Source organism: Salarias fasciatus, chromosome 23, assembly GCF_902148845.1.
Source record: "Salarias fasciatus chromosome 23, fSalaFa1.1, whole genome shotgun sequence".
NCBI lineage: Eukaryota > Metazoa > Chordata > Actinopteri > Blenniiformes > Blenniidae > Salarias > Salarias fasciatus.
Window position 1 is genome coordinate 18458648 of NC_043766.1, and position 14123 is coordinate 18472770.

A 14123-nucleotide genomic window follows, 5' to 3' on the forward strand; every position below is an offset into this window, starting at 1 on the left:
GACTTCAGATCATTTTCTCTTGTAACAGTAATGTTCAACTATGTTATCATTATTGCCTTTTTTAGCGCTGCCACTAACGATGAATTTTCTAGCAGTTAATCTTTGAATTAATGCTTCAATTAATCAACAAATAAAAAAAAAAGTGGTTGCTATTTTATTTGTATTATTTTTTTCAGGAAAACAACTCAATTTCCAAGACATAAGCTCTCACCAGTACCATGACAAAACGTAAAGAATAAAATAAATATAATACTAACAAATAATTGTGTGTATCGATGTTTCATAAAACATTCATTCTAAACACTTCTAAACACTTAGTAAGAACCTCAGACTAAGTCACCATTTCACTATTACATATCCTCATTTTGTATTTCCTTGTTTTTATGGGTTCATTTTCAGCAGCTCCTGTGTGTTTCTTTTAAGGTACTTGTGCATCATGGTTGCACTCCTATGATAAGCCAACAAAGTTTTACAGAGTGTACAGACTAGTCTTTTGTCACCAGTTGACCTGAAGTATTTTTGCACTGTTGACGCTTTTGGTCTTATTCTAGGACTACAAATTGTCTCACTCCCTACGGCTTGCTTCTGACTCACCTGCAGCAACCACTTTCACATCAGTGCAGTGGTAACCGGAAATCGAGGATAGCAGGTTTAACCAGCAGAAACCTTCCTCTGAGCCTGGTACTGCAAAGGCTTTTACACTTTAAAAGGGAGTTTTTCTTTTCCACTGTTGCTTAATGCTTGCACATGTGGAATAGTTATTTCTATGTAAAAGTGCCTAGAAATGACTGTTGTATTTGGCGCTATATAAAGCTGAATTTAACCAGCAGCACCACCACAGCATACATGGTGGTGTGGAGGAATATTACAGGAAATAAGGTCGATTAAAGCTTGCGTCCGGAGTTTTGAAAGAAAGAGAGTATTTTTAATTTATTGTCTTGAGGTTCCGCTCTCCCTCTGCTTTCGTGAGCTACCAAGCCACGCCCCTTTAATTGTGCACGCGCATTACCTGTGGAGTCAAAATGAGCGCCTCCTAATCTGCAAGCATCCTGCATGTTTAGCTGTTTACGGTGGATGTTTAGCAGACACTGGATATATCTGAGGTAAGCTAGGTAAGCTAGGTAGGCTGCTGCGTAGCTAACTCTCCTCTGCCACACAGGGACAAAAAGATCGCTGTGCCTCCCCTGAACATTATGGCTGGCGCCCTCCAGGGGAGGCACGCCTCACACTTTGAAAACCGCTGGTTTAAGTGATAAAAAGCAGATACTGTACGAGCACTTTTATATTTCAGAACTTTAAACACCATTATATTTTGTGAAAGTCATGGTGCGTTCACACCGGACGCGTCGTGGGCGTCGTCGACGCTTGGGACGCCTCGAAGCTGACGCTTATGACGCTTCAAGCATGACGCTTGACACCAGGTGGTCACAAAGCTCACGACGCTTGCGACGCTCTTGACGCGCGTCAGTTTATTGGCGCACGGGAGGCTGATTTCTGTTTCCAGCTATGGCGGATCGCATCAGGAGAGTGGCTTGGCTTTATTTGTTAAATAAAGCTAGACCGCGTCGTCGTCGGAAAAGTCGCTATTGGCTGGTCTGCTCCTCTCTGCTCTGACTGCAGCAGGAAGCGCTGCTGAGACTGACCGCTTTTGAGTGCTTTGGGACGGCGGAGGGGCTCACGGCAGCACCCGCTACTCATTGACGACAGCAACGAGACGTCCTGTCACGTCTCCAGAGCACCAGAAAAGGTCACTAGATTTGTCGCTAGTTGCTTTTGACAAAAAAAAAAATTCTCCAAGAGGCTTTGGAAAGTCGCCAGATTTAGCGAGAAAGTCGCCAAGTTAGAAACACTGGCTGGCCCGCATCGGTCCTCGGATCACTCGTAGTGACGTAGCACCGGAGGGATCGTCTCGCGTCGAAAGTTCCATTTTCCCAACTCAAAAAGCGACGCTCACGACGCTCCTGACGCCGGGGACGCGCGTCGTGGGCGTCGACGCTCGAAACGCTTGAAAAGTCGACGCTCCTGACGTTCCTGACGCGCTGCCCCGCCGCTCGCCGCTCCACGACGCTCGTCCACCATAGACTTTGCATAGAAAAGCGCCGCTCACGACGCTTGCGACGCGTCCGGTGTGAACGCACCATCACAAGGTTTCAGACATTCTGTTGCACTGCTTCTCTTCATTTTCAGTTGAAATTAAAGCACATTGTCCACGCATCCCTGTATTTTGTTCTCCCTGTATTTAGGCGCGGGAAAAATATGTATTTAAAAATGTGAGGACCAAGCAACAACCCAAGGTTCTCCCCTGAGAACAAGACAAAAACTATTATGTGCACCCCTGACTGTAGTATCGAACCAGGCTAACACATTTAAGCTCTGTTAAACAATGATACATACATTGAAAATAAATGGAAACTCCAGACACGAGCTTTAAGATTAGAGACCAAAAAAAAAAAAAAAAAAAAGCGAACTATTAATAAAAAATTGAGTTAAAAAAAATGCTGCTGACAAATTTTCACCGTCAATTACATCGACTGTAACAACTATTAGTTGCAGCTACAGTTACATTAAATGATGATCTAATGCACTGACAACAGGTAACATTTCATTTAAAACTTTCACACTGTACTTGTTTCCCTGTGTTTTCTGGCACATCATGTATCATGTTCATTTTATATTTGCTGTGAAAATCACTGACTGTTTGGATGATACTATAAAAGCATCTTCTGGATGATTGGAAAAAAAGTTTCCTAAATAAAGATTTAAAGTGTCCCCTGTGAGTGTTTACCATTAATGTTATTCCCATTTATCATTAGGATCACTTTGGTGCAGATTATAGAGATGACCTCTGGAGACCTTATCAAGTTGTTCCAATAGACTCTGTTAAGCTTCCATGAATAGCGCTGATGTTGATTTGAGAGATGATCGATTCAATGTCACATCTGTCTGGAACAGGTGCTTCCAAACCTTCCCTTTCCTTTCTTTGTCAGTCCTTGCTAGCAACAGCTGGGCCTGATTCAACCCTCTGCCTACTTTGGGCTTTATCCAGTTTCAGTGACTTGGCGTTACATTGCCAAAACGTCCAACAGCCAATCCACGGATGTGTGCCTCTGCTTCTAAGCTAGCCAATCCAATTCAAACAGTTCAATTGTCTTTCTCCTTGTAATTATATCATGTTGATTTCCTTTTGCCAAGATATTACATTATTTTGTTGTCCTTCATGAATGAGCATAGTTTGTTAGATTTCATTTATATATAGTTTAGGGGTAACCACAAGTACTCCTTCTACTATGGGGACCAGGTCAGCTTTAACCCTTTCCATCTGTTTCAGCTGTTTCTTCAACCCTTGGTACTTCTCAGCCTTTCCTGTCTTTCTGTTGTTGCTGTCATCTGGTAGTACCACCTCTGTCTCTTGCTCTGTTCTGCTCTTTGTCAACCACCATAATGTCTGTTTGGTCAGCCAGTAGCTGTTTGTCAGTCTGAAAACTGAAGTCCCAGAGAATCTTAACACACATACAGATTTAGAAAATCTTAAGCGATTTTTTTATCTCTTCTAGACCACACACATAGGGATTAAAAAAATCAGGCGTTGATCAGGTTTGATTGTAATGTGTGTGTTGTGCTCTGATATTCTCACCACAGCACACCACACACATAATGATTCTCTCACTGCCAATCCAGTATGTCGTCCTCCAAGCTGAAAAGCTTGCGTGATCAAATGTGATTTCTAACGCCGAAGAAGCAACACAGAAATAACAACAAAGCACAGCTAGCAACATGGAAGAGGACTTCCAGGAGGATGTTCTGATGGAGGTCTTGGACAATACACACAGATGCTACAGACACTGCACTCAGTGCTGCTGCTGATTGGAGCTGACGTGCAGCTTGTGGAAGTGCCCCTCGCTCATGCATGTGACTTTTTTAACAAAACAGATTGTTTGGATTTCTGTGGGAAATTCAGTGAGTAATTTTACTGTAGAATGAAGAAATACTTTGCCTCCATCTACTTTCTTGTACGGTCCTCAAAGTGTGTCTCCGGTGCTGCAGACGGTCAACACGGCGTCTAGTATATTATTTTCCTATGATCACGCTGTCTAGGTGTACTATGTCCATGGTCAGTCAGCTGAGAGGCTGGCTTCCTGATTGGCTATATTTCGTTCCACGTGACAATTCTCCGAGCGATCTCTTTTGTTGATCGTCGGCCCCGACCTGTTTTGGGGCTGATTGTCGGGAAAAATTCACTATTAAAAGACCACAGACATAAAGATAATCTTATAGGAGAATTGTTTAAGAGCAAAGATAATCAGCCATGGTCCATGCAAGGTTGGGACGAGGCAGAATCGGGATAAAATCAGCCCGATTGTCAGTATGTGTGTGTCCTACTTTAGCCCCTGTTCTCAACCACCTTTGTGGGGATGTCTCACCAAGATCAGGGTACTTCTAGCGTATTCAGGGCGCAGATGTTTCTGTGCAGAGTCCCAGCAACTTCATTGTGTCTCTCCACTGTGCGATAGTCCTGCTTGTATCTTACACCGTGCCACTATGTGTTGGACGGTCTCTGAGGCATCTTTGCACAGCCTGCACCTTGGCTCTGATCTACTACAGTGGATCATTCCCTCTGTGGCCCTTGAACTTACTGCCTGTTTTTGTGTTGCCTTGATTAATGCCTCTGCTTTTTCTGTCAGTCCAGCAGTTTCTAGCTTCTTGATATCATCCACTTCCTCTATCTGGCGCTGATATATGACATGTAGGAGCTTAAGGCTCATCCAAGCTTCAGCGTATGTGTGTCCACATGGTCGACATTAATTCACATTGGTCCGAGTGATGTAAAAATTGTCATCCCCCCTCTGTGCAAGGTTCTGTGTGGATCCCTCTGGGGTTGCAGATGTAGATGTAGTAAATGTAGTATGGGTGGATCTGTCTGGACGTCTGCAGTCCACGTACAAGTCTTAGGTGGTCTGCAGATGTGCAATGCTAACAGTATGGAAGAGCCTTTAGCGTGACATGTGGTTGGCGTGGTGTGAAACCCTCCTTGTTTGGTGCAAAGCCTTCTTCTTTTGATGTATGTGGCTTCTTTATCCAGTTTATGATCTCAGCCGGGTATCTGATGTCCGGAAACGCATACATGTTGATGGTTCGGACCTCTACAAATATGCAGACATACATGCATGCATATGTACATACATACATAAATACATACTAACCTTTGATTTATCTTTTTATTTTGAGAATAAAACCATACAGTGACAGGTTTCAAAGACAATGACCTTCCCCATACCTGCTTACGTGCTTATATTCAACATGTGGGAAGGTATAATGTTGGGTATTGGCAGTCTCCTCCTTGTTTCCTTTTGTTTATGATGTTTTTAACTGTCTCTAGTGTCTCTTGTCTCTCTTCTCTGTTTCTCTCTTGCTGCACGGCATGGCTGGCCACTCCCCCTCTGCTGTTCATATCCACCTTCTCTGACTCAGCTCCCTCCACTGCACATCTACCATCAATCAAGAATATCAAGAACTCACCTTCCTGCTCACTATAAAGACTACTTCCAGTATTCACCAGATTGTCCGTTTCCCACAGTGTCAACTTTGGCCATATAGATTTTGAAGAGTGTTTTTTTTAATTTTTTTTATTTTTACTTTGTGGTTGCCTGTTTTTGCCTTTTCTCTCAGTTTTGCTCCTGGCTGCTGTCTCCTGTGCTTCAGGTCACATCTCTTGTCATGAGCCAGCCTTGCCCTGCTTTGCACCACTCGATCGTCTCTGGAGATTGTTTTTTGGATGGAAACCCAGATGTTTTGGCCTGTCCAGTCTATACAGTCTTTTTTACATCTCTTGTCTCAAAGTCTGAATTGTGTATGTCCTATTTGGTTCAGAAGGAAGGAATTTTGGTTATTTGGATTTTTTTTGCATTTCTTTAAAAGCAGATATTTAGTTAGGTTTATTGATGATATCCTCTTAAAAATATGCCTGTTTATCTGACATTTAATCAAAAAGAACAGATGCTGTAATTTCATAAGTTAGACTTTTTTGTGCAGTACAAATACAAATATAAAATTAGTTCTTTAATATTTTGGCCAAAACTGACTAAAGCTACTTCTGGATAGCTATCAATGGCATCATTACACACACTAGGTAAGTTATAATAGTGTGCAATAAGCTAGCACTCGTATTGATTCTGTAATTCTGCAAATTTTAAAAATGTAGTAATAATTAGCTTTACTCTTTGCCCAGAGAGATTTATTTTAAAAGTGCCATAAAGCAAATCTGATCAACTGGACGTGGTCTTATGATGTAAAGATGGTTTGTCTCTTATCCAAGTGGCTTCATCAATGGGAACTGATGAAGTGACTCAGATATGCGGCAAAACATCTTTCAAGACATTCAGCTGCAGTTGACTGGCTTCAATTTGCTTTGCTTTGAGATGCCTTCCATCTGGATAAATGAGTGCATGCACAGACAACTTTTGACAAATACAAGGTAATGGTATGCAGTAGTTGTTGGACCTAATGCATTTCAGAGACTTTTATCTACAGAGACACAGGTGAGAGTTTAGTACAGAGGTGTTATTTTGTTAATTCCATATGGGTACAGCAAAATGTTTAATTTTGTAAGGCTGTATGGGATGTAAATGTACTTGTGATGAGTTTTGAGTGCATATTAGCCCTTTAATGATACTTTATTAATCACACAACTTACAGCCTCTCTCTGCCCAAATGACTAAACCTCAACCTTTCTCATTAACTGTCTGATGCTAGTTGTCTTAGGTTGTTTACCTATCTTTAATTTAGCACCAGCATGCTGAGTAGAATAAGTTGGCAATATATATAAGTAATAATAAATACAACTGTTATAAACTGTATTTCAGCTCAGCACAGTCAAATCTAATCAGGATTTTTTTTTTTTGTTATTTTTTTCCAACCACCAGTGTGATTGAATAAGATGCCACTTACCATTAGTGGAAGTTGTTTGTGCACGGGCTTCTAATATAAAAAAAAAAACAGATCACTTGCCGGTTTATTGTTACACAATAACTCCTTGCAATTTCTTTCTTACTGCTTGCACATTGCCATTGTATGTCATGTGGAAACAAAAATAAAACCACAAATAAAACACAAGTTAAGTTACTGACGGTGTTCATATTTTAGAGCACCTGGTAGTTTTCTGCAGTCCTACATAAAGCATGATAGCACCTCTGTGGATACTTTCAGCTTAGCAGAGCAAAAGAGTGTATGTGTGCGCACATGCGGTGCGTGCGAGTGGCAAGCTGACTTGTGGATTAGCTGTCTGATGACAGAAGGAGAGGGATCTACTTTGACAGTGTGGTAGTTAGCCCATCTGTCTATAATCAGCAGCATCTTTGTGTGTGCGTGTGTGTGCGCGCGCACACGTATGTGTGTGTGTGTGTGTGTGTGTGTGTGTGTGTGTGTGTGTGTGTGTGTGCGTGCATGCATGCCTGTGCATGTCTGGGACAGCACTACCTGTCACCAGGTGCTCAATAGTATCCCAATGCCCTGATGTGGACTTGTGAGGGGTTGAGCCATGCATTTTACTCAGTTTGCCAACAAACTTGCCTTTTGAGCAGCTGCTGGTCGTATATTGGATTTTTTGTCGGCCATTCAGAATGGCAGAGTTTGTTGGAATCGTGTTTGTTTAATATAAGCTGGCTTTTTTAACAGCTCCTATAAAAAGGATCACTTTCATCACAGTTCCTTCACTAATTTGTGCAAATTACACAGGAGTTAATGTGCATGTCCACATATGAGTCATATGATACAGACAAGTCCTATATTTAGAATATTTGTCATATAATCAGTTAACACTGAACCATCTTATAGACAGCTATGAGAATTGGAAGTTGATAAATAGTTCCCATTGGATTAATTATATTTACACTCATCATAAGGGTTTTTTTCCCCCCCTTCAATAGTATTATTGTATGTCAATTATGGACAGGAAGGATGTTTGTCTAATAGCCGTTTTCTTTCCCATGCTGCTCTTCACAGTCACGTTAGTTTAACAGCTTAATATTTTGAGATTTAAAAGTATCAGGATAACATTATTACTGTGATGCAGTTATGTTGGCCAGTCTTTGACCACATTGGCAACCACTTTGAAAATATTCCAGCCTTTTCAGGCAGCAAACTTTGTTTTGTTGCTTCACATGTAGCCACTTCTTGTATAGTAATCGGTGAAAACATGCAGCAAATCCTCTTTATTAATAAGCTCAACACTTAATTTAATATAGATAAATGATTGAAAGACAACTTTCTGAAAATGTTTTGTTGTTGTCAAAGAACTTCTTGGTTGTACAGTGGTTTTTAAATGGCATGTCTGTCAGTGTGTTTTTCATCTTTGCTCTTTATACATGGAGGATTTATCAGCAAGGTCATATACATATGAGTAGGCAGTACTGCTTGCCATATAGCAGGAATCCCTTTCATTCACCATCATTTTTCACTTATCTTTATCTGGTGTAGGTTTCAACAACCTTTTTGAAACCAATGAAGTGGATATGTAAATGGATGCTTGTTTACATACATGCTTCCATTTTTCTTTCCATCGAAGGCATGAGTGCTGACATTGTGGAGGATAAAGTGTCTGAGGGTACATATTGACAATAAATTACGCTGGATGAGAACATGAAAGCCCCTTAAAGGAAGCCGTCTGTGTCTTTTTCTTTTTGTGGTGGCTGGATGACGTGTCTTTCAGCATCTGCTGCACATTGCTGAACTTCTTCTGAGTCTGTGGTAGCGAGCAGCATCCTTGATGCTGCTGCATCCTGAGGCCGCATGCTGAGGGTGGCTGACACCAACAGACTCAACTAACTCGTCAGAAAGGCCGGGGATGTGGTGGGGGTGGAGGCAGACTGTGTAGAGGTGGTACTTCCAAAGTGCGCTAAAGAGCGCCATGTTAGATTCTTTCTTCCTGTGGCCATCACACACTGTAAGTCTTCTTGTACATATAGTTTTTACTGTCATGCTCCTCTCTGTTTATGTGTTCAAAATTTACCTTGTAAATAATATTATTTACTGAATTTATTTTTCGTTCTTACACACACATATATACACACACACACACACACACACACACACACACACATATATATATATATATACACACACATATATATGAGGGAGATGCTACATTCGTGCTACATGCTAGATTTCCAAGATCGCCGACCCTAGCTTTAACACATGATGTGTTTTTTATTTAAGGCTCCAAATAAAATAAATATTCAAAAAATTAAAACATGCACACCATAACATAATGTCTGTGTATATTGTATTTGTACGTGGTCCGCGCGTCACTGCACCGCTCCGCGCGTCACCACGCCACACCGCTTGGCGCGCTGCACGCTATGCGCGTCGCCGCTCCGCGTGCTCCGTGCCGCGCTGCTCCACGCGTCACCGCACCGCTCCGCGCGCTGCACGCCGCACCGCTTGTCATGATGCGCATGCGTTAAACTGCGTTAAACATTTTAATGAGATTGATTACATAAATTAATTAACACCATTAGCGTGTTATTTTTGACAGCCCTAATATATATATATATATATATATATATATATATATATATATATATATATATATATATATATATATACATATATACACACACACACACACACACACACACACACACACACACACACACACACACACACACAGACACAGACACACACACACACACACACATACATACATATACACATATACATATATATATATATATATATATATATATATATATATATATATATATATATATATATATATATATATATATATAATTCTGTTTGGCATGATGCTATGCTGTAAAGAATTTTCCCCTGGGGTTCATCAAGTATTGTCTAGTCTATTGTATTTTATTGTTTTCTGTTAAGAATTCAAGGTTACAGTCCGTTATGCCTGTTATTTGATATTGTAATTTTTGAATTACCATGATGTAAATGTAACTAATGAGGATCTTTTCTGTGACGTCTCATCTTTAGCCATAATTGTACTTACATGATCGCTGTTGGCTGCCAAATGTTGACTTTCCATCGTTCCCGGAGTTTGCATTATATAGAGGAATGTGTCAGAGGAGACCCATTAACAGAGATTAAGAGAGATTTACTACAATAATGTTTTGTCATGTGATTGCTTTGTTTTCTTTTTGTAATGCTATGAGGCCATTGAGAATCTCAAGCATTGCAGAGGAAATAAGTTACCGTGGTCATGCTGTGAAACACCTTTTTCTCCAGCTTGCTAATGTAAGCTGCCTCATGTTCACTGCAGGGAATCTGGGCCGCGTCGACTACATCAGTGAGTTTGAGTTTGACCTCTTCATTCGGCCTGACACCTGCAACCCTCGCTTCAGAGTTTGGTTCAACTTTACAGTGGAGAACGTCCGGGAGACACAGGTCAGCACAATGTGGTCTTGCATGATTAACTATGGTGCTTTTCTTTATGACACATCAAACAGGAACTGTGTTTGTATACACTTGCTTTCTATATGGTAGAAAAAATATTTAATTATATTAAACACTAAATTCAGAGCTTCATGCACATTGTCCAGGTTTCTGCCACTCACACTTCTTGAGCCACATGTGGCTATTCAGTTCCTCAGTGGCTCTCTGAAACTTAAGGAAAAGTCTTTGTAAATAAACATTTTGCTTTAGTTTTTTTATTTTATGTGTATAGTATACTGTTTTCCAGAAAGAGATTAATCATCCACCTAAAAACAACTAAAGAAGCAAAAGCAAAAGAGCTAATTGAGCTAGAATATCTAAAAATGGACAAACTGCATCATTACTGACTGCATCCTTACTTAACTAACGTGTATGTATATATGTATATATATATATATATATATATATATATATATATATATATATATATATATATATATATATATATATGTATGTATATATATATATATATATATATATATATATATGTATATATATATATATATATATATATATATATATATATATATATATATATATATATATATATATATATATATATATACATACAGTGTTAGGTAGTAACGCGTTATTAGTAATGGCGCTACATAATGCCGTTACTTTTTTCAGTAACGAGTAACATAACACATTCTTTTTTTTAATTCAGTAACTCCGTCTCCATTACCAAACGTTGCCTTACTCCATTCCTTTTGGCGAGGTTTCATACAACATTTTCATCGCAATGGCGCACCGTTCCTGTAACATTCCAGCAATCAATAAAATTTTATTAAATTGAAAAAACATTCAGCGCTCTCTCTCCTGCGTCTGTGCTCTGGTCAGTGCCTCTCGACCACTCCAGTCTGATGAGCAACAAAACGGCAGAGAAGAATAGTTTCTAATCGTTGAGATATTCGCATTATTTCACGCATCACGACTATGATTTAATTTAATTCATTTATTTAACCCGTTTGGCCTGACGGACCGACAGCTGTGCGCGACTTCACCATGTGTAAAAAGTGACTAAAATGCTGTGTGGATGTTTTCTTTCAATTGTGTCTCAAACAAGAAGCCTTAATCTCACTAACTGAACACTCCAGCTGCACTTTGACCACCGAGTGTTTGTTTTATAACAACTTCAATCTGAATCATCTTTATTGTCATTGTAACAAGTACAACGAAATTTTAAAATCCAGATGGAACAATTCAACACGCCCCCCTCACCCGCACCTCTCTCCACAAAACGCAACAGAACGCAAGATCCGTCTGCTCCACCCCAACATATTGCATATCATATGAAACTAGAAAATCATTTACTTTAAGATGACACCAAGCAGAATATTCTCTGAGCCGACCAGCTCCCGTCAGTGGCAAAACAAAGCCAAAACCGATCTTTACGTTTCACAGCCAGCACCTCAGATCATGTTTCTCACACATTTCTTCAACAAATCTCAAAGCTATTCACACCAAACACAACATGTTTTATTTCCTTACCGTTTTGTGGTCATTTTCCATCTATCCGGGCTCTCCTCTGACCAAAACTAACGTCATAATCCTCTGGAGTAGTGAAAGAGCGTCATGCACCGCCAGACTGTATGTGCTGCCCCTTGTCGCCATCTTGTGGGCTTGTCGTTAATCTCGGGAGTTTAAATAAAGTTTGTTGACGTTCTACGTCTTGCAAGCTTTCGAACGATATGTTACACGTAACTGAGGCATCATCCAGCTGGGCGACATCTTTGAGCATAACTGCGCAGTGCTGCCAGAATGAGGCACGCAAATGGCAAATAGTTACTATTTCTGTGATATTTGGCAATTATTTTTATTCTGAAACATGCACATGTATCTTCATTGTGCGTCTCTACAGCACATTGCACATTGTTTTTGTTTTTTTCTTGATGTGAGTATTGCAGATATTATTGTTTACATATTGCAAAGGGAATTTTTTTGTTTTCCTGTGATGTAATTGGCTATTTTTGTATTGATATACATAAGGTGTTATGCATCAGTATGGATTTCATATTTCATTTGTTGTCTTTAACAGAAGTTCTTAGGTGCTGAGTGAAAGCTCGTTAATTTGTCCAATTTGATTCTGAATAATAGATTATATCAGAATGTCTATATTTGCTTTAAGCCACTTACATTTTTTGCAGGCTGTTGTTGAATAAAATAAATAGGCATTGAAAAAATACTTTGGTGTTTGTGTTGGAGCACAATGGATAATATTCCATGGCTAGTTAGTAGTTAGATTCAGTGATGTGGATGCAAATGAACTGAAATGGTCGGTATCATCCACAGTTTGTAATAAACATCACTACAGACTGAAATAAGGGCTACAGGGGAGTTCAATCCATCAGCCTTTATTTATTGAGAGCACTGGAAAACTGTTTAAAAGTAACTGAGTTACTGAGTTACTTTTTTTAATAAATTAATTAATAACTGTAACTAGTTACTATTTTTCATTAACTAGCACAACACTGTATTATGTATGTATGTATGTATATACACATATATATATATATATATATATATATATATATATATATATATATATATATATATATATATATATATATATATATATATATATATAGCTTTTGTCCAAAAAATGTTGTTTCAGAACTGCTTTGAATGGTTGAAACAGCCTCCCAACAGAGGTCAACAAAAATTTTGGTAGTAGTAAATATTCTTTAGATATTCTTTAGAGGGAATCTCACCGAATACAAAACATTTTCATCATATCACGTATGCAAAATCAAACTATCACAGCACTTAACCCCCCTCCCCCCAAAAAAAACAAAAACAACAAAAAAACAAAAAAAACAATGTCACTCCTCCTCACGGCTGAAATATTGTTTTTTTTTAACCCTACTCCTTGTCACAGCCTCCCAACCTGATACTGCCATGCAGGCATCTTAGAGCCTGTGATTGGGTGACAGTGGTGGATACACATGTCAGAGATACAGTGTTGGTGGACAGAGTAAGTGTAACATTGGGGAGGTTGTTCGATTGGAAGAATTTCTCAATGTAGGACAGAAAAAAGGCACAACTGATTGTATTGGCATTTAAGTTTGACTGCTGCTGTGAATTTTTTAGATAGCACGGAAATACATGTCAGAAGAAATGAAAAAAAAAACTCATACACAGACAGTTTGAAAACAGTCAAATATAAAGATATATGCGGAAATATAGAGGACATCGAAGGAGAATGAAATGAGAGAAGGAAAGAAAGAAAGGATTCACAGCGTGCTGTTGCTGCTGCCTTCCTGTGGAGTGTCCAGCCCAGCCTATCTGAGGCTATCAGGCCTATCAGCCCATCTCCCTGCAGTGCTGTAGTCAGCACTAATCACATTTTATGGCACTGAGATGAATGGGAGGCCTCGGCTTGGAGCCGGATCGATCCCCGAGCCAGATAGAACAGCACCAACAGCCTGCAGCCCGACCAACAGGATATTTGCTGCTGTGGCAAAATGACAGAAAAACGTGTGAAAGAGAGGCAGAGAGAAAGTGAAGCAGGAGGTCAACGTACACATTCTTGACTTAAGATTTATACGCATCATATTGTGTCTACAGTAGCCAGGGCAGCTCACAGGTGACAAAAACATGTTGACAGCTACTGCTGCTGCACTTCTATAACACTCTGTAGGCTACCTGAAAATGCATTTTACCCGCATTTTACCACT

General features: G+C 39.7%; 1 protein-coding gene across 1 annotated transcript in view; it reads left to right on the top strand.

Moving 5' to 3' along the window:
* Positions 1 to 14123, top strand: part of agbl4 (AGBL carboxypeptidase 4) — a 189090-nt gene that overhangs the window by 32028 nt on the left and 142939 nt on the right. Inside the window, exon 3 of the mRNA XM_030083694.1 lies at positions 10274 to 10398. Within this exon, the coding sequence (XP_029939554.1) occupies positions 10274 to 10398 (125 nt within the window). The remainder of the gene's footprint in view (positions 1 to 10273; positions 10399 to 14123) is intronic.